We start from the raw sequence: 21,474 nt of genomic DNA, 5'->3' as shown, positions 1-21,474 counted from the left end.
ATTGGACCAGCTACATAAATACTGTGGCTACAAGAGCAGGTCAGAGGCTGGGTATTCTGGGGCAGGTGTCTCACCTCCTGACTCCCCAAAGCCTTTCTATCATCTACAAGGCACAAGTCAGGAATGTGATGGAATACTCTCCAACAACACTCAAGAAGCTCGACACCGACCAAAGACAAAGAATATGCCTATAGAAGACTTTTGGATTGCCTCTTATGTTGGCTGCCATTCTATTCTCATACCCTCTCTTTGGGGTCGATTTTCCTGGAGCCGTCAGGCGGGGTTTCAGGCATATGGGGGGGGGGGGGGGGGGGGAGATCCCGAATTTGGGGGTCCCGACACCATCCCGGCCAAAACCCCACCCCACGTGGGAAGGGATTAGTGCCAATTAACTGCCTGTTAACAGGCAGTTTTTAGCCTAATCCCTATTTTGAGGGGTTTCGTGTGGGATTCCTGAAGGCTCCAAACCACGCCAGGTTAGAGCAGGCGGGCCGTCGGGTTGGAGGGGTCGCGATGTCGGTGCTCAGGTGAGTGATGGGTGCATGAGTGCAAAGGTAAGTGTGTTTGGTGTGTCTAAAGTGTGTAAAGAACTTTTACTTACCTGTACTTACCTTAACAGCCTTTCTTCCTGAAGCCGTCGGGAGCCCATCACTCAGCCGGCACTTAAAGCTGAACAGCTGCGATCTGTGAAAAGTGACAGCCTTCAGCTTTGAATGCTGCTGAGAGTTCTAACTGAGTCTGTGCAGAAGGACTCATGTTAGAACTCAGACTGTCAGTGTTTCACAGCTTCAAACAGCTGTGAAACACTGATATTTCATCTGTCAAGGACTCTTGACAGATGAAATTGCAGTCTGTGACATCACCTGTTGTCGGGTGGCCCTTAATTGGCCTGCTGAGCCCGCTGGGCGGGCTCAACAAGGTCAATCAAGGGAAAATCGTGCGGATTGGCCGGACGTCGAAGTAGGCGGGTCTAAAACCCGAAAGTTGTAGTCCCGCCTTCTTCCCGACAGCTTCAGGAAAGTCGACCCCTTTGCCTCTCTTATTTTCTTTTTCACTTCTCCTCTGACCTTTCTATGTATAGCTTGATTCTCAGATGTATTGGCAACCTGACAACTGTCATTCGCGCTCTTTTTCTGCTTCATCATATTGGCTATCTGTTTCGTCATCCAGGGAGCTCTAGCTTTAGTTGCCCTACCTTTTCCCCTCGTGGGAATGTACCTCGACTGTACCCGAACTATTCCCTCTTTAAAGGCAGCCAATTGTTCCACTACAGTTTTGCCTGCCAATCTTTGATTCCAGTTTACCCGGACCAGACCCGTTCTCACCCCACTGAAATTGGCCTTCCCCCCCCCCCCCCCCAAGTTAAACATTCTTACTCTAGCTTGCTCCCTGTCCTTTTCAATAGCTAATCTAGACCTTATGATACTATGATCACTGTTCCTTAAATGTTCACCTACTGACACGCTGCACTTGACCTACCTCATTCCCCAGAACCAGATCCAGCAATGCCTCCTCCCTCATGGGGCCGAAAACATACTGATCAAGAAAGTTCTCCTGAACACACTTCAGAAATTCTTCCCCATCTCTGCCCTTTACACTATTACGATCCCAGTCTATATTAGGATAGTAGAAGTCCCCCATTATTACTACTCTATAGTTCTTGCACCTCTCTGTAATTTTGCTCCTCCATACCTTTCCCACTATTTGATGGTCTATAATAATAATAATTCAACTTTATTGTCATTGTACAACGAAATGTGATCTTGCAAGCTCCCATGAGTCCAGTACAAATAACATTAACATTAAACGTAAATAGCACCGTCCTGGGAGAAGCAAAGCCACTGCGTCTGTGCGCGCCGCCATTCCATTTCCACCATTCCTCCTATCCGACAATCTTCAGCCCAACGCCCGGGCCTGCTCACCAGCCGCCCCTCCCGGGGCTCCTTCCATGACCTTCTCACCAACCGCCCCTCCTCGGGGCTCCTTCCGTGACCTTCTGCACCTGGTCTTCCCTGATGGTCACCCCTCCAGGTACTAACCAGGCCTGGCTCTGTTTAGCTTCCAAGCCTTGCCAGTGACCCTGTCCCTAGTCCTAGGAACTATAGAATCTAGTCTATAGAATACACCTAGTAGTGTAATGGCATCTCTATTATTTCTTAACTCTAGCCATATAGATTCTGTCCTTGACCTCCTCCAGGACATCCTCCCTCTCCAGCACTGTAACATTCCCCTTAACCAATACTGCCACATCACCTCCTAGCTTTCCTTCCCTATCTGGCTAACAGTGGCCATCTGTTGCTGCGGAGTACCCAGACATGGTGTGAGAAGCAGGCGCACCCATCTCACTGATATCTGTAAGTAAATACCTGTTTACTTAAAAGCATCATTAAAACACTCTTTACCTGCAGCATTTTCATATTCTGAGTATTACAGTATATAGTATTTTAATTTAGATGGGGGTCCGTGATTGCTAATCAATTTGAAAAGGGATCCCCAGTAACGTTCCGCCTGAGTTACGGCAGGAGAGAGGTAGAACCTCCAAGAACTTTCAGGGTCCAGATGTCTAGTCCATTAAGCAGAAAATGTTGTGATATCAGGTTTTTTTTGTTTAAATGAGCACAGAAATTCTCACATCTGCTTTAGCATGACTATCAGTAAGACCTCGTAGGATATCTACTTATTCGGAGGACTCCTAATTTTGCTTACGCAGCATATTACCTGGAAAAAAAGAGAAAAGAATTTGTTTTCTTCGATGCTATATATATAAATAATTGTTTTTATTGGCCAGGGAATGAGTTCAAACAAGATTATTCATTGGGGGGTGGGGGTGGTAGGACAGACATTGTGATCTACATATTGTTCACTATCTGCACAATCTATAGCAACAATAAAGCTAGTCTGTTAAAAAGATATATTTTTGACTCCTTGATGGCTCAGTGAACTGCCTCGGGTGTAACTGAGCTCTACAGGTCAAGAAGGTCGCAGGTTTGACCCTTGGCTTGTGCATTAGGGTCACCACAGTTGTGCTTGGGAGGGGAAAGAACAGCAAGAGTTACCATCCAGTGATTCCTGCTGGAAAGTGAGTTTGTGTAGACTTTGGGTGAGAAGAGGATTAGCCACGGTCAAATAACCTGCCGGCACTTACAGTCATGGATCAAACACGGAGATTGGTCACTGGGACAAAGTAGTGAAGGCTGACTGTGCGCAGGAGAGAGGGGGAGAAAAATAGAAGGAAAGAAATTGCATTGAGAAAGAAATCTGGATAGAGCAAATTGGAGGTTGTTGTCACCAATGATTATTCAACTCCTTCAGCCATGCTATTGGACTGCAGCTACTGTATTTTAGGTGGAACGTGGAGAGGAATAACCAGAAATGCCCCCATGTTGAGGCAACGATCTCTTGTATGAAAAATGCAGTTCAACAGTTGTTTGGAACTACTCAGAACAAGTTGGGCTCAGGGGTCATGCAATATAGTGTCACCATTAAGCTTCTTCAAAATGGTGTTATGAGAACCAATCTCATAGCCTGTGTACTTAGATGGTGCTGAAGGTAGCACTTTAATGGAGATTGACCTGCCCTTGTCTCCATCCTCTTTATAGCACTGTCAGGAGTGACACGGAATTAAACTACAGCGTTTGTTTTACCTGAAACTTAGCCCAGTGTGTATTAGTGTTTTATCTAAAGATAGCGCCACCTACTGTTAATTTAGGTATTGTAGCCACTCATGGCGCTCAGAATTGACAAATCTAGGGAAGCCGGTTTAAAACAAACAAAAATTAAATCACAGGCCCAAAGACTGATTTTCAATTTGCAGATAGAAAGTAATAAAGAGATTAACATATTTCTGTGCTGTATGTTCTGTGTAATTCTATGTAACATATGTTAATAAGAATGTTGCAGAGGCTATTTAGTGCTGTGAAGCGAAGTATTCACGAAGGGTCAGAGTGCTGCCACCTGTTGTTGAAATAGAGGCACTGCGAAAGTTGAGTCTCTTCCTCAGTAATACAATAGTAAAATACCACGGAAGCTGGAAATCTGAAATAACAACAGAAAATGCTGGAAATACTCAGCAGGTCAGGCAGCATCCATGGAGAGAGAAACAGAGTTAACGTTTCAGGTCTGTGACCCTTCGTCAGAACTGGAAAAAGTTAGAGATGTAACAGATTTTAAGCAGGTGCAGAGGCAGGGAAAGGGGGAGGGGAGGAAAGAACAAAAGGGACGGTCTGTGATAGGGTGGAAGGCAGGAGAGATTAAATGTTGCGGATGGCAGAATCATCAACAGCTGCCGACTGGAAAATAGGGGCAGAGGTTATGGTCTGAAACTGTTGAACTCAATTTGAGTCCAGAAGGCTGTAAAGTGCCTAATAGAAAGATGAGATGCTCTTCCTCAGTAACACTGTTACTCAATCAGAAAAAAAACAACACGTTGAATTCTTTTCATTAGTGGCCCTTATTTTCTGTCCGGTTCTGCCCAAAGAGACTACGCTACCTCTTAGAGCAGATCTGTAAGTCTCCTACAATCGGCACTTTAATTAGGCCCGTTTACAAATGCTCACGTGCAATTTTGTAAATCACAAGCAGATGAGAAAATGTGAAAAATTTGTAAAACAACCAGTTTGGACAGGACAAGTAGGATAGGAGAGGGGGAAAATGATAAAGAGGAGGGGAGAGAAATAGAATGGGACACGTCCCATTGGAGAAGACAAGATCGTAGAATCGTAGAATCTTATTGCACAGAGGGAGACCCATCAGTGTGGCCTTCCCTCAGGAGGGTAGGATGATAAATATGTGTCAGTGCACAGCTGAATTTTGTTTGAACTCACCAAGGTAAAGGACATTAGCATTGGGAAATGCAAAACCTTCTCATTTTCAGCACCCAGTATCAGCATCAAGCACTCCCAGGCCAGGAAGCTACAGTGTATGGCCCCCTTTATTCAGCACCAACTATATGTTGCAGCCACATCCTCAGCCCAGCACACAGACAAATTAACAAGGGCTCTGCGGTTCAGATTCCCTGCCGGCCTATTCGAAGACCTATGAATACTGGATTTGTGGATCGATGTCATCATGTTTACACAAATATGAATAAGATTTAGCATTTCCCGGTGACCGCGTGTGTGTGTGGATGTCGGGTGAGGACAGGGTCCTGCTCGGCTGCGATACTTGCTATGGTTAAATATGGTTGCTACGGTTGAATACCCTGCCAACACTCACTGTCTAGGGTCACACGTGAAGAATGGCTACTTGGGCGAGATACTGGATAATGGCTGATGCCCATATAACTGCACCCCAACAAGATTCAGCACCTGCTGGAAAGAGGAGAATTTATTTTTTAAAAAGCAAAAAGATTCTAGCTCTGATTTTAACTCCCGGCGGGATTTAAGCAGATGGGACACCATTCGGCTCTCCACAGCGTGAGTCTCGGGAGATTTTAACTCCTAGGCTACACATGCATAGGCCTCCGTCAGTCTCCCGCCCGACCACAGCGGGAAGCACTTGCTGTCCGGTGGGTGGGAGCAGGATTTCACATGGCAAGACACCACCACTGGGGGCCTGAAGGAACTGTCCTCGGCAGTCAGATAAGTGCTCAGCAGGGGAGTCGGGGTGTGGGGGCGGGATTCCTGAGGCAAGGGTAGCCCAAAGTTTCCATTTGGGGCCCGGAGGACCCCTCCTGCTCTTCCTCGCCCACAAGTAAACAAGAAATAATTAGATGACTTGGCTTTCTGGGCTTTTTCTGGCCCTGGATCCACTTGCCCCCAGGTTGGCCTGACGACGAACAGCGGCTTCCCCGCATAGACCTCGGGTTAAAATTGACGTGATTGGAGCCCAATCTGCATATTTGAAGGCGGGTCCCTGTACCTAGCAGCAGGTGTCCCAGTCACTTGTTGAAAAGAGCAGGTTAAAATTGCAACCTGTGGGGCGGCAGTGGGATTAGGGTAGGTAAGTTGCTGCAGCCATTTTAACTGCCCGACTGCCCAGCTTCCGCAGGGCGGGCAGGGTTAAAATCGGCCCTTATTTATTTTGTGATGAATGGTAAAACAATCACAGTATTTAAAAAGTAGTAGGATTTGGTTGGATTCTGGTACAATCTTTTGTTTCTTCCTTGCAGCTCATTTGAGGAAGACTATGAATCAGATGAACTATCCACTGCCCCAGAACTCAGCAACAAGATGGACAAGCTTGTCATTTCTGACCTTCCAACATAAATTCAAAGCTAGCTCAGCTGCTGGACAGTCAGGGTGACCAGTAGACACCAACTTTAAGGACTGACCACTGCCCGGTCAGATATGTAGAGAAAAGAAATTGTTTATATCTTTTTTTGTTTGTTTTTTTTGTTGAAGAGATTATGCTAGATTTTATATCAGAACAAAAGAAGTACATGCTTACTGTGTGCAATGGACTTTATTCAAAATCAAAAAATACTGTCTGTTTGTGCAATATGTCTTAAAATGCAGTGTTATGTATATGGATTTCTACTAGCTGCCCATTGCTGCGTTTTGTCCCTGTTTAGTTATTGCTTGTTTTTCTTTCCTCACTTTTTTTCTTCTTCACATTTCAGGGTCATCTTCTTTCCAGTATAAACCTCCCTTTACTCTGCCTTATCAAGGCTTGGTAAAGTTCCTTTCCTCCTATCAGTACTCACATGCTATTGCTGTGATTTTTTTTTAAATTTCCTCTCACTATCCACTGACAGTCATAGCCAAATAGGCTGAGGAAGCCTGACTTAAAGGCCCAGCTGGTTAAAATGAGGTGCCGGTTGCCTGCAAGACCAGCAACTTGCATTTATATAGCTCCTTCAACGCAGTAAAACATCCCCAAGGCACTTGCTCCATAGCTCTGGGAATATCTGATGAAATGCACAGAATCCCACAAAATCAGACCAGCGTGAGCTGTGATATGACTGGCCTAAAGGAGACGGCTCATTTTCCTTGCATGTACTGTATTTTCTAGTTTGTGGGAGTTTCTACAGATTGAAAAATGCATCTTTCCTTTAAGAGCCATTCAGTGGCTTGCACTGGCTCAGTCAGTTCAGTTCACAAGCACCCCCAAGAGACCTTTCTGAGCCTGCATCTTGGGCCCTTGTGGGCACCTGTGCTTGCTTCCACTTGCTATTCTATTCAAATATCCACCTGATATTGAGCCGTTGAGTCTGCACTTTTGACGCACTCCAATTGCTGCTACTGGGGATCCATTCATTCATTCGACACTGGTTTCATGTGGTTTGGATGCAGATTAAATAATGTTTGCTGTCTGAGGAGTTCCCTTTTGCAAGCCATGTAATTACCTTTCACTTTCCGACTGTACATTACAGAAGCAACAGTGGCCCTGGTCAGTACCAGATACACAATTTCACGCTGGAGGTGAAATTGATGACATATTTCCAGTGTTCTGTAGCACTAACAATCCACTTTAGTCATCAGTAAAGTTTGTAATGATTACCTTCCTGCAATCAGTCTTAAAAATTATTTGAAACTACCCTCCACCCACCCTAACAAAAAAAGGTTTGGTTATTTAACAGGAATTTTACCCCATTCAGAGACCAAAGTCCTTAAATTGTTTTTTTTAATTCCCGGCCACAGAATGTAGACATTTAATTTAGCACCAGCATGAAAACATAAAATGGTGCCTTCCGTTTCTGAATGTTAAAGGAAATTTGTAAACAAAGCAAATTCTAGGTTACTAATATTAAACAGTTAATACAGCGGAGAGTACTGTGGCCTTGAGTCAATTGATGCCACTAATTTATTTTTTATCAGGTTACTAATATTAAATATTTAATACAGCGAAGAGTATTGTAATCTTTCAATCAATGCAATTCACTTTTATTCCAACTGACATTTTGATAACATGAACTAAGCTATTATAACCTTCTTTGCAGGCGCACTTAGAAATGTGTAATGCCTAGTCGGTTCTCTGTTTCACTCATAAGGTTGTTACTTCTGATCTTTGGCATTTTTCCACTTGCTATTCTATTCAAATATCCAGTCTGATATTGAGTCTGCACTTTTGATGCACTCCCAATTGCTGCTACTGTGGGGATCCATTCGTTCACCGAAGATGCAGTTCAAAGTGCTCACAGCTCCCTGCAGTCTTAGAATTTCTCGACTTTAACGGGAAATCCTTTTGGTATCGCACACTGGCGATCATGTTTTATTTACAGCCCACGACGCACTTCAGTGTAGGCAATCTGTCTGTTTCAATAATGAAAGAAGCAAATTGACAGCACAGTACTAAATAGAAAAAGGTACTTTGTTTTTAAATGGCATTTTCACAGTATCGAGGCAATAATATAAATACTGCTTGAAGGCTATGGCATTATATTATTTGATATTAATTAATTCTAGCCCAAAATTTTCTTTTTTCTATCATGAATCAAAAATATAGTGGAATGAAGAGAGACCTATAATTAGGAAGTCTACTTCTTAAAAAGAAATACATAAATCAATATGAAGTAATAGAATTAGCTTGATGTTATGTCTAATTTTTTAATTTAAATTTCTATTTGCCTCTTGTTTTCCCTATCCCCCTCTCAACTCTCAATCAATATCTACACTAGATGCCTGGATTGCTTCTCCTGGTTCTTGATACCATCAATAAAAGAAAAGTAGTGAAAATGCTGGAATGTCTGTCAGAATCTGTAAAGAGAAAAAACAGGTTAAAATTCTGGGTATATTTCAGTTATATTTTCTCTTTCAAATTTGAAGCTTTTATGCAGGTTACATGTAATTCAACCCATTAACCTTCTATTTGTGATTGAATGTTTCTTCCCCCACCCACCTATTTTTTTTCCACTAAAGGCTTCCTTACCGTTCAGCTTTGAGGACTGCTCATACTTACCCTTGATTAACCTAGCAGTAACCTCTCCTCTCTCTCCAGGCCATTGTAACCTCCCTCTGCCATGAATACCATTCAAGACTATTTTCTATCTGAGACTGCAGTGCTCTCATATTGTTGCTGTCTAGATGTTCTGAATATGCGAAAAGTTCTGCAACTACAGAGGATCACTCAAGGCAAAACAATATGGCAATTGTTAAAGGGGTAGATTTCCAATGATTTGGAAATGCACATCGTGCAGTTTCTAGAATGGGCACCAGTTTTATGCCCAGGCAGCAAGTTGAAAATAATATTTATTTTGCTCCATCTTAAAAACCTTTCCTCCATGAACATGATGACTAACATGGTATTTTGAGATGGTGACTAATATAACATTTTTAGAATTAACAAAGGTACAGTGCACTTTTTTATCAAAATGTCCTGCCTGAATAGGAGAACAAAAGAAGTTACTGTTAGGAATAACTCCCCCTGCCCCCCAAACCATATGAAAACTACAACAGGGGAAATCAAACTTCTTTACCCTGAAATTCATTCTATCCAGACTTGATGCCAATGTAACCACAGGCTACCAGAATTAATTACTTTTTGCATGTGTATCTATCCATTGAAATGAAGCATTTTACAGTTCTGGAATGGAGCATATACCTCACTTTGCATCCCTGGATCAAACACTAAATCCCAATTTCAAAAGAGCAACTCTTGTATTACCCGATGTACCATCTTCTTTTCCCACACAGTCTGCCCTTATGGTCTATGTCGTCAAATCCGTGTATAAAGAAAAGGGCACTTTGTGATAGGAGACTGTCCAAACATATTTTAATTTAAGAGGCTGGCTTATGTCTCTTGCGGGAGCTTTCACTTTGTGTATAAACAGAGGAGGATGTGATTGCTGCATCTGCCAGATAAAGAAAGTTTGTGTCGCAGCAGATTTAGTTTCTGCTGCAGCCATCAGGCGACCACATCATCAGGGTTTTCCACACCGGATATTTCAGGAATTCAGCCCAGTGAAATCTGCTTGAGAAATCCCTTTGAGTCAAGTTCACGACATCTGTCGAGTTGGACATTAACCTAGGTTGCAGAAGTAAAAAGGCCCCTTTCTAGGTTAAATGTAAATATTTGTTCTGTATACATAGTTAATTATTTATGTTTTCTCTATGTCTCTTGCCCGGGTAGGATTGGGGGGGGGGGGGGGGTGCAAATGGAGTTTAATCCAGAAGGTTTTTGCTGTTTGTGTGGCCCAATTTACTGTTTCATCTACCAAGACTTTACTTCCAAGTACTGTATTGACAATAAATGGGAATTTCCATTCAGACTATGATGTGAAAGTCTTAAGTAGCTGACAAAGTATGATGCCAACATTAATATTTAGTGGACTACTTACAGGCTATAGTAAATCACAATATTTGTAGCATTATTACTACAATTTAGAATTGTTAAGTGCAATATGATAGATGGTTGCACAGAGATTACAGCAGAATAATACTTACATTTTAGTCGAAGACCACAAATGTTCAGCTAAACTTCCAGAAAATATTCCAATTCCAGTAATTCCAATCAGGTATTAATATTTGGAGTGGGGTGTCATTTTATATATGCGTATATCTCGTACTGTGCATTGGGATGTTTTGGAATTCAAAAAAAAAAATTTCTTTTGTTACAAAAGAAATGAGCAGACCATTTTTTATGTTACAGTTTGGTAAAATGTTTATCCAGGTACAGCAATTTTACAAAGACGAAAACCCTGATAATCTCAGTTGCAGAACAGAACCCCCATCAAACCAAATTTGGCCCCATGTTAAAATAACCTAATCATGAATGGGCAGAGGCATATAGTGAGCAGTGGTTCACTGAGAAACAAGTGCTTGAGTAACACTGCACCCAAGAGCAGAGATTTGGGTTCTTTTTTAACAAATGCTTTGAAAAATATAAAATCACTGGCACTTCAATTCTTGTGGATTCAATTACATCCAGTGGCACCTCACGTCGGCTGTCCCCTTGAACTTGGGAGTTACATGCAAATATATTCTGAGAGATTGGAAGCTCTGATTTATATCAAGTACTGCACAGAATATGGTGGTTTCCTGCATCTGAGGCTGAAGCCAGGGTTGAATACTGGATCCAGGATGGGTGATTATTCTGAGTTTGCTTGTTGGCCTTTGAAGATTATGCAGTATTTATGTAGAACTTTACGTCGGGAGATTGAATGGGGATGGCTAAAGCCCATGATAATTTAGAACATAATGAAAGACCCTTTATTTTTGCAAGCTTTCCTTTTTTGTACCACAGGTTTTGTGTTTATTTCCATTACTGCATGTAAACTTCTACTCCCTTTCTCACACATGCAGTGTAAACTATGAGCATACTACGTTCCAAATTCTACCTTTCTTAAACAATATTGCCTTGCAAGCCAAGAAATTCCAACTTGTGAAACCCACAATTGTATTTGGAAATGCCAAGGTGGTGGTAGAATTTGACACTCTGGCCCTGAAATGATCCTGTGGGATACCAGCATGCAAAAGCTTAATGCTTTGGAATGAACTACCTCACTCCACTATCTTAGCATTTTTAAAATAAGTACGATAATGCCTCCACTAAAATAACAGAGAGGAGTTTCAGTCAACTGCATTAAGCATTCATACTGGGTAATTTCAGGGCCTCTGACTTTTAAATAAAGATGAATGGATTTGTGGGAGTGATTACAGTGCGGCAATCTGGTCAAAAGGAATCAGTTGGAATCAGAAGGGCCCAGAGCAAAGCTTGAGTGGTTTATACGTTATCTGAATCCCAAAATGTGATTACAGCTTTAAAATCAAATCAGGGAGTCTGTTTCTTTTAGAATATGTACTGTGAACGTCATGGGTGTTTTTATTCAGCTTAGCAATTCATTTTGGCTGAGAACTGCTTCCCCTGGAGAAGCCAATGACCAGTGCATGCCATACAGTTGATGGATGATGACATCTACACTGAAGAATAAATAATTGTGACAATCAGCAGATTTATTGAGATATAAGGAATTAAATACTGTACATTCACCTCTGAGGCCTGGGTTAAAATTGAACCAAGACTGATAGAACAAAAAGCTCCTCTAAATACCAACTGTATGGGTCCTATTTTAAATCATTTTGGGCAGCTTCCAATGGGTTGGTGTCTACAGCACAAACTCTCCACAAATTGGCATTCCTGGTCATACAAATGTCTGGGAAATGGAAGAATTCATGTTTCTGTTCCAAGGCTGGTGGTTAAGGCATATTGTTGGGACAACATAGAAGAAACTACTGTGTATTTGGCCTAGAAGTACCAGGAGTGGAAAAGTCTCCCATTTTCCAGCATTGAGCTGCCTTTTGTTCATAAGCACAAAAACTCATCAAAAAAGATCAGGAAATAATATAGCCACTATATTACTGTATATATAAGATTGGAGGCATCGGTGCAAACAATGCTGTTATTATAAAATTGTAGTATACTATTGGCTTGGCAATGTTGAGACAACTCTGCACTTTGGTAATGATGAAAAAATACTTCATCTGAGTACAAGGTGTAGCAAAATTATAAACACATTTATCATTTTGCTATCCCTAGCAGACAAAGGAAATCTCTGCTCCATGTAGGCAGTTCTGAGTTGTTTGCCATAACTACATTGCCTTCCATGATTAGATGTTGGACCATAAGCAGGTAAAATTATATTTAAAAAAATATTATTTGAAGGAACTTAGAAATAACTTTTTTTGATAAAAAGTCACCAGAACCAGTATTATATGCATAAAGTTGCAAAACGAGAGAAACAATTCAGTATCTTGCACAAAAAAAATGATATTTATTTTATTCTATTATCCAGAATACAAAGACACAAATGTTTAAGCACTGGTTTGTCTGCACTGTAAGTGAGTGACGGTACTTCTAGTCAGGTGCTATCAGACTGTGGTTGACCATTGTTCCAATGTCACTTAATGAAAACTTTTCTGTTTGAAGTGAATTGCACGCAGTGTGAAAATTATCAATTAGATCCCAAATCAAATAATCTTAAAATTTTAAAAATGTGTAATATAACAGTAGTACCTTTACCTAGTTGTGAAAAAATCCTCAAATATGAGTGTGATAATTACATTATTCAGGAGGTGTCTTTTAAAATTTTCACCATTGTGACTGAGAATTAAGCACATGATATGACAGATGGAATGTGCAGATATTTTTCCATGGGTAGGTAACAATAAAAGTTAGCACTGTTTTATGTGTGCTTAATTAAAATTAACGAAACAGATTTTTTTTTCTCTCCTCATCCCCAGTCAGGTGGAGTGACCACCAACCTATACAGGTTATGAACCCACACCAGCACACTGGAAGTTTGATTGTTATTTGGCCTAATGTCCTGTATGGATAGGGAATGAATGTTTCACCTTTGAACTGGGATCTTGAACAGAACTGGCTAAAGCATAATTACCAAAATATTTAAACAGGCCTTTTTTACTGACCTCAGTCGCATATCCATTAAGCAAAACTGTTTCCCCCTGAAGACTTGTCCTTTGAACTCTGCATAGCAATAAATTGTGCCTTCCTGAACCCACTGCTCTGGGGTTTAATTTTAACCCTCCCCAATTCAAAGAGGCCAGAAATAGCAATCACAGTATTTTGCCAAAGCAGCAAAAGGAGATTTACAACTGCTAACAGTTTATTTTCCTTTTGGTTATCAATTATGCAGCACCTTGAACTGGCAGCTTTCTTGGATTGTGGCTTGGATTATATAGTTTCTAAAGTAGACACATTTGGGAGTTTTGATTACATTAACACTGGTAGTGATGTGGGTCTGTGCTGTATTCAATGAAGCCATACTATAAACAGCTGGAATAAGATTACATCCGAGAACGCCTCTATTTGTCACAGGAGCTTTTCGCAGATCCTTATTTTCTTTCCAGTGTGCAATGAAAATTCCAAGAGGAAGAGTAAATTTCTTTGGAACTTGTCTTATACTTTCACAAAATTCATGTTTTTGTCAGACCACAACCAGGATGTTCGAACCACTTGGGACAATTTTTTTAAATAGGAGGAAAGCCACATAGCCAGAAATGAAATTCATTAACTGAGATTCATATTCAGTCACTTTTTAAAAATAGGTACCACTTTGCACTGAATAGAGGTTTCTGTCTTTTGCATCTAGCTCTTTGTTTCTTGTTTGCTCCCACTGATTTGCACCATTACTCAGTTCAGACCGTACCTCTCAACTGTCTCATTTTAAGTGGGACGTTCCAACATTAAAGTGTGTCTCTGAAGAAAGCAGCAGCGGCATGCGAGACACCCGAGCCGACAAAATCGGCTAACTTGGTGGGTCTACAAACAAAACCATGGTCCCACTGCCAGCCAATTCTGCCCTTTCAACACACTGCAGTTTGAGAGATATGGTTCAAACTAATTTGAAAGCCTACATCTGTATTCTTTTTTCTCTCATACAGTCTGTGAAGCTCTGTAAAATGTACAAATATGGCACAACATTTCTGCAACTGTCATTTACTTTCTTGTTAATACTGAATATTTTTTGAAACTGTGCCTTATTTATAACCTTAATGTTCTAGATAATTAATGTACACGTGTGTAGAAGAACTTGGTTATCTCTGTAAGTAATGTAAAAAAAACCCTGTCAGCCAAAAAGTGTGAAATTTGTTTTGTCCATTCTGTGTGGTTTGCCAATATAGAAACCTCAGCATTAGAATATCTGTAAATTTATACACTACCTTCTTATAGGGTTTTCTTTTTATAAAAAAAGCAAAGGAAAGTGACTTCAGAGTTTGAGATTGAGATTAATATTCAATTTATTCTTGATGATAAACTGGACAGATTTATATATTAAATATGAAAAGCTCCAGCGTAGTTGAGTAACACTTTTTCCAGTGTTGGTTATTTATAGTAATAGGTCTTCTGTTTTTTATTGTTAAAAACATACTCATTATTCAGATGTGACACAATCTGTACCAAATGACTGAAGACTTGAGATGAAAAACTGCCATTTTGTTCCACAGTAATTTTAGCTCTATGCAAACACATTGGGGACATCTATGAAAAGTGTGAGCTACTGTATAGCAACTCGAAAACTGCTCAAAGTTTTTTTTTTAAGTATTGTAACTGTTAATGATAAAAACCATTATAGAAATGTTCTAAACGAAAGCTGTGTTTGTTATGATGTGCTTTTTTGGTTGCTGAAAATAATCAAGTGGTGTGAAATATGCTGGTTGCTTGTGTTAGCATGGCTTTACATTCGCAGAATTTACTTTGGAATTTTAAAATTAAATAAAGATTTTTAAAGAGGTTACAAGTTTTTTTTAATTTAGTATCTTTCCCCTCCCCCCCCCCCCCCCCCCCAACAATTTTCCCACCTCATCTCCCAAGTTTCTGCATTCAACGGCAGGGGGCATCACAGCTAAGCTAAATCCTGCCTCCATACAAACTCTTTACAGCAGAAGACATTAGTGATGAGGACAGAAACCTTGGCTGATTTCCCCTCCCCTAGCCTGAAGCACTGAGACCAATTGCAGCAACCCCACCGGTGCCCTAGCCAACATCAGCTAAATTAAATCTGGTCTGTATGGCTGAGTATAACACTGGGCTGTTCATTTACCCGCCGAGCCACTAGAGCAGCTCTTGAGTTTTGTTTTTTTCACTAATGTAATTGCCTTAACTTCAACCATGGAAGAGGTGTTTCCATACTGAAAAAAAATTCAAAATTAGTTCTCACAGGCTCAGTTTACTTGGATCAGTTTTAACCATATTTCCCAGGTCAATAAACTTGCTGGATCACATTTGGATTACGTAGGGATTACATAGGATATACAGCACAGAAACAGGCCATTCGGCCCAACCAGTCCATGTCGGCATTTATGCTCCACACGAGACTCCTCCCGTCTTTCCTCATCTAAATCTATCAACATAACCCTCTATTCCCTTTTCCCTCATATGCTTGTCTAGCCTCCCCTTAAATGCATCTCTACTATTTGCTTCAACCACTCCCTGTGATAGCAAGCTCCACATTCTCACTACTCTCTGGGTAAAGAAGTTTCTTCTGAATTCCCTATTGGATTTCTTGGTGACTATCTTATATTGATGGCCTCTAGTTATGCTCTTCCCCACAAGTGGAAACATTCTCTATCCACTCAAAATTTTTCATAATTTTAAAGACGTGTATTAGGTCACCCCTCAGCCTTTTTTCAAGAGAAAAGAGACCCAGCCTGTTCATCCTTTCCCGATATGTATACCCTCACATTTCTCGTATCATCCTTGTAAATCTTCTCTGCACCCTCTCCAATGCCTCTATATCCTTTTTATAATATGGCGACCAGAATTGTACACCGTGTGGTCTAACCAAGGTTTGATACAGGTTTAGCATAACCCCCCTACTTTTCAATTCTATACCTCTAGAAATAAACCCTAGTGCTTGGTTTGCTTTTTTTATGGCCTTGCCTAACCTGTGTTGCAACTTTTAATTATTTGTACTCCGAGATCCCTTTGTTCCTCAACCCCACCTAGACTTGCACCCTCCAAATGATGTGACCTCCCTATTCTTCCTACCAAAATGTAAGGCCTTGTGGCAGAGCCACTGAGGGGCTCTGAACAACTGTACATAATTCCCTTTAACGATGTGTTAGCTACAGACTAAATCTGTACCATTGTATATCCTGTTTGCATGTACAGTGCGCGGTCCCTTTAAGAGCACAGGCAAACGCGATGACATCATGCCGCTAATCACGTGATCACCCAAACGCGGGAAAAACGTGATGACGTCATGACGCCATCCACGGGACCGCCCAGTGAGTCCTCGTGGAGCCTCCGAACTGTTAAGACTTGTATTCATAGTTCTCTTGCATCAATCTGTTTAAACTCGTTAGTTTGACATTAAAAACCTTTTTGATTGATTGCCTGTGTCGAACTCAATCTCTAGATAGGAATTTGACCATTCCTACATTGGTGACCCCGACTTTTGTGAACAGATTTCGCAAAAGGAACACAGCATGGAGGCAAATGCCGTTTCGTTGAAGGTGCTGCAGTTCTGGGAGCAACAAGCGACCTCGTGGTTCATCCAAGTTGAAGCCCAGTTCACCCTGAGAGGCATCGTTGAGGATCAGACCCGATACTTATACGTGGTCTCTGCACTTGACGGCTCTACCGCCTCGCGGATCATCAGTCTTCTCGAGAACCCCCCAACTGACCGCAAGTATGAGACTCTCAAGGTGCGGTTGCTACAGGTTTTCAGGCTCACGAAATCAGAGCGCGCCCGTCGGCTGCTCGCTATGCCCGGGATCGGGGACTCCAAGCCTTCTGAGCTGATGAGCCAAATGCTCACACTCCTCGGCTCCGAACCGGAATGCTTTCTCTTCAGAGAGTTATTCCTCAGCCAATTACCGGAGCAAGTGCAAGCGGCCTTGGCAAGATCCGAGGTCGAAGACTGCGCAGCGCTCGCTGCTGAGGCAGACAAAATATTCGCAGTTACGCAACAGTACTGCACTGCCACAAGGCACCCATCCCACACAGATGCCACCCCAGCTCCTCAGCCCGCGGGGCTGTGCTTCTACCACATGCAGTTTGGCGTGAAGGCGAGATGTTGCCGCCCTCCCTGCAGCTTCTCTCAAAAAAAAAACCAACTCCATCCAATGAAGAACGGGTCTAACGGGTGCCCCACGGCCGTGATGGCAATCGGCAATGCAGGCAAGCTGCTCTTCATCACAGATACCCTCTCCGGTCGTCAGTTCCTGTGCGACACCAGAGCGCAGTGCAGCATTCTACCCGCATCAGCTCTTGATGTACAGGCTGGGAGGCACGGCCTCCCCCTCAAAGCGGCTAATGGCGGAGCTATTCGGACCTTCGGCAGACGGCGGGTCCAGGTGTGCTTCGGCGGCCAGCGGTTTTTCTGGGAATTTGTTACGGCCAAGGTTTCGCAAGCCATTCTCGGTGCAGATTTCCTGTGCGCCAACGGCCTCCTGGTTGATGTAAGGAACCGACGGCTGATCAACGCGGCCACGTTTCACTCCATCCCTTGCCACCGTAGTAACACCATGTCGCGCACCGTCTCCTGCGCTTTCCCGACTCCGAATGAGTTCGCTCGCCTGCTAGGCAAATTTCCAGACCTGACCAGGCCCACGTTCTCCTCCACAGCCACGAAGCATGGTGTGGAACACCACATCACCACCACCGGCCCCCCGGTCCACGTGCGGGCCCGGCGCCTCGAACCTGGCAAGCTTGCAGTCGTGAAGGCAGAGTTCGCAACACTGGAGCGCTTAGGGATTATTCGCAGGTCGAATAGTCCCTGGTCTTCGCCTCTTCACATCGTTCCAAAACTTTGCGGTGGATGGCGGCCCTGCGGCGACTATCGGTGCCTAAACGATGCCACCACTCCTGATCGATACCCGATCCCCCACATCCAGGGTTTCTCTGCCCATTTGGCAGGAAACACCGTTTTTTCCAAGGTTGACCTTGTCCGAGGCTACCATCAGGTCCCGGTGCACCCGCAGGACGTCCAGAAGACTGCAGTCATCACCCCTTTCGGTCTCTTTGAATTTTTAAGGATGCCGTTTGGGTTGAAGAACGCTGCCCAGGCTTTCCAGCGCCTCATGGACTCCGTGCTGCGGGACCTCAAGTTCCTTTTCGTCTACTTAGATGATATCCTCATTGCCAGTCCTAATAAGGAGGAACACATCTCTCACCTCCGCACCCTCTTTCGACACCTCAGCCAACACGGCCTGACTATCAACCCAGCCAAGTGTCAGTTTGGTCTGCACCAAATTGATTTCCTGGGACATCGCATTACCTCAGAGGGAGCGGTTCCTTTGCAAGCGAAGGTAGAGGCAGTGACATCCTTTCCACGCCCGCAGAACATCAAGGCCCTGCAGGAGTTCTGCGGGATGGTAAACTTTTACCACCGTTTCGTGCCTAAGGCAGCACTGCTCATACAGCCCCTGTACAAGGCCCTCAAGGGCAAGTCTGGCAAGGAGCCGGTGGGCTGGACGGTTGACATGGACCGGGCATTCACCGACACCAAGAGCACCTTAGCCAACGCGACCATGCTGGCGCACCCACTACCAGGAGCCACCATCGCCCTCACCACCACCGCGTCAGATTACGCAATCGGCGCCGTTCAGGAGCAGTGGGTGAACGGGACGTGGCAGCCGTTGGCATTCTTCAGCCATCAACTGCGGCGTAACGAGCGGGCGTACAGTACTTTCGACAGGGAGTTACTAGCCCTTTTTCTGGCCATCCGCCATTTCCGGTTCTTGTTGGAAGGACGTCCTTTCACCGCTTTCGTCGACTGTAAGCCACTGACTTTTGCCATGGCCAAGACTGCCGAACCGTGGTCATCTCGACAACAACGTCAGCTGACATACATCTCCGAATTTACCACAGAAATTCAGCACGTGGCCGGTAAAGACAACCTGGTGGCAGATTGCCTCTCCCGCGCGACCGTGCATGCGGTCCAGCTGGGCATCGATTACGCCCTCATGGCAGCAGACCAAGTCTCAGACCCTGAAGTGCAGGCTACTAGCCTCCAGTTGGCCGACGTCAGGTTCCATTCAGCTGGTACCACGTTGCTGTGTGACGTCTCCGTTCGGGACCCTCGCCCTATTGTGCCGGCCGCCTGGCGCCGCAAGGTGTTTGACGCCATACATGTGTTGTCACACCCAGGAATGAAGGCTTCTCAGAAGCTAATGTCATCTAAGTTCGTTTGGTGGGGCATGCATAAAGATGTCCGCGACTGGGCCAACAGCTGCGTGGTCTGCCAAAAGACCAAGGTACAGCGCCACATCAAGGCTCCATTGGCCACCTTTGCAGTTCCTGAGCGCCGGTTTGACCACGTTAATGTGGACCTGGTAGGACCACTTCCACCTTCCCATGGTTTTACGCACATCCTGAGCATAGATCACACCACCAGATGGCCGGAGACGGTTCCCCTGTCATCTACTACTTCGGCGGACGTGGCCAGGGCGTTCATCTCTTCATGGGTCACCCGTTTTGGAGTGCCTGCTGACATCTCTTCGGACCGGGGACCGCAGTTTTCCTCCGAACTCTGGAATGCGGTGGCTCAACGACTCAGTGTCAAGTTACACCGCACCACAGCCTACCACCCACAAGCAAACGGTCTGTGCGAATGTTTTCACCAATCGCTTAAGGCCGCACTGAGGGCCAGCCTCCAAGACGCTGGATGGGCAGACAAGCTGCCGTGGGTCATGTTGGGCCTTCGCACGGCCCCCAAGGAAGATCTTCGCTCTTCCGCGGCAGAGCTCGTTTATGGTCAGCCGCTGCGAGTGCCAGGGGATTTCCTGCCAACACCAACGGAGCCCTGGTCTGCCTCACGCCAGCTTATCAGTCACCAGGAAGCAGCCAGATGTTTCGCGCCGGTTCCCACATCGTATCACGGCTTTCAGGGCTCTCACGTTCCAGCGGAGCTGAACCAAGCTGTCTACGTGTTCATCCACCACGATGCTCACCGGGATCCGCTCAAGGTCCCATACATTGGTCCTTTCCGCGTGTTAGAGGCAGGAGACAAAACCTTCAAGGTGGATGTCGGTGGTAAACCGGACCACATTTCGGTCAACTGTTTGAAGCCAGCACACCTGGACCTTGACCGTCCCATCAAGACCGCACACCGTCGTCACGCCAGAACAAGTGCAACCTCCCGCCAGACTGCCCGCCGTCCAACAGCTTCCGCTTTGGGAATACAGGAGTCGTTCTGATAGGCTTGTCAGACCCCCTCACCGTTTGACTTTTTCCTGTTAAAGACAATTCTGGGGGACGCATGTGGCAGAGCCACTGAGGGACTCTGAACAACTGTACATAATTCCCTTTAACGATGTGTTAGCTACAGACTAAATCTGTACCATTGTATATACTGTTTGCATGTACAGCGCGCGGTGCCTTTAAGAGTGCGGGCAAACGCGATGACGTTATGCCATTAATCACGTGATCACCCAAACGCGGGAAAAATGTGATGACATCATGACGCCATCCACGGGACCGCCCAGTGAGTCCTTGTGGAGCCTCCGACCTGTTAAGACTTGTATTCATAGTTCTCTTGTATCAATCTGTTTAAACTCGTTAGTTTGACATTAAAAACCTTTTTGATTGATTGCCTGCGTTGAACTCAATCTCTAGATAGGAATTTGACCATTCCTACAGCCTCACATTTATCTATGTTGAACTTAATTTGCCAATTATATGCCCCGTCTGCTTGTTTATTAATGTCCTCCTGTAATTTGTTACAGTCCTCCTCAGGATTAACTATCCCCCCTAATTTGGTGTCATCTGCCAATTTAGCAATTGTGTTTTTGATTCCTAAGTCTAAATTGTTAATGTAAATGGTGCAATCTAACTCCTTTTGTTGTTGCAAGGTGTGTCTGAATCCAAAGGGGATTCAAATCAGGTCATTTTGAACCTCTTGGGATATTTAAAGCCTGTTGGTATAACAATTGTGTCAATTACATCTATACTGGTGTGGCTTTTTTCATTTTTCTCCAGGATGAGAATCTATTTTGTTACTGTATTTTCTCACCTTGCACTTTCTTTGATTGCTGTGTCCCATCCACCACCATTCTTGGTAAGAAAATGAGGAGGTAGTTTTCCTCCAATCACACTCTGAAGCTGGTTTCCAAGAGTTGTACTAAAGTAGAC

General features: G+C 43.9%; 1 protein-coding gene across 3 annotated transcripts in view; it reads left to right on the top strand.

Annotated features, from left to right (window-relative positions):
- LOC147115947 (serine/threonine-protein phosphatase 2A regulatory subunit B'' subunit alpha-like) overlaps window positions 1-16,731 on the top strand; it is a 472,008-nt gene extending 455,277 nt beyond the window's left edge. For all 3 annotated transcript variants that reach the window (XM_085990625.1, XM_085990626.1, XM_085990628.1), the window contains exon 16: window positions 6,110-16,731. In XM_085990625.1, coding sequence (XP_085846751.1) covers window positions 6,110-6,206 — 97 coding nt within the window. In that variant the 3' untranslated portion in view covers window positions 6,207-16,731. The remainder of the gene's footprint in view (window positions 1-6,109) is intronic.
- The last annotated feature ends 4,743 nt before the right edge of the window (window positions 16,732-21,474 follow it).

Source organism: Somniosus microcephalus, chromosome 6, assembly GCF_052327205.1.
Source record: "Somniosus microcephalus isolate GS21.2 chromosome 6, FLI_Smic_1.0, whole genome shotgun sequence".
Taxonomy (NCBI): Eukaryota; Metazoa; Chordata; class Chondrichthyes; order Squaliformes; family Somniosidae; genus Somniosus; species Somniosus microcephalus.
The sequence above is the reverse complement of the archived record's forward strand: the minus strand, read 5'-3'. Positions and strand labels throughout refer to the sequence as shown.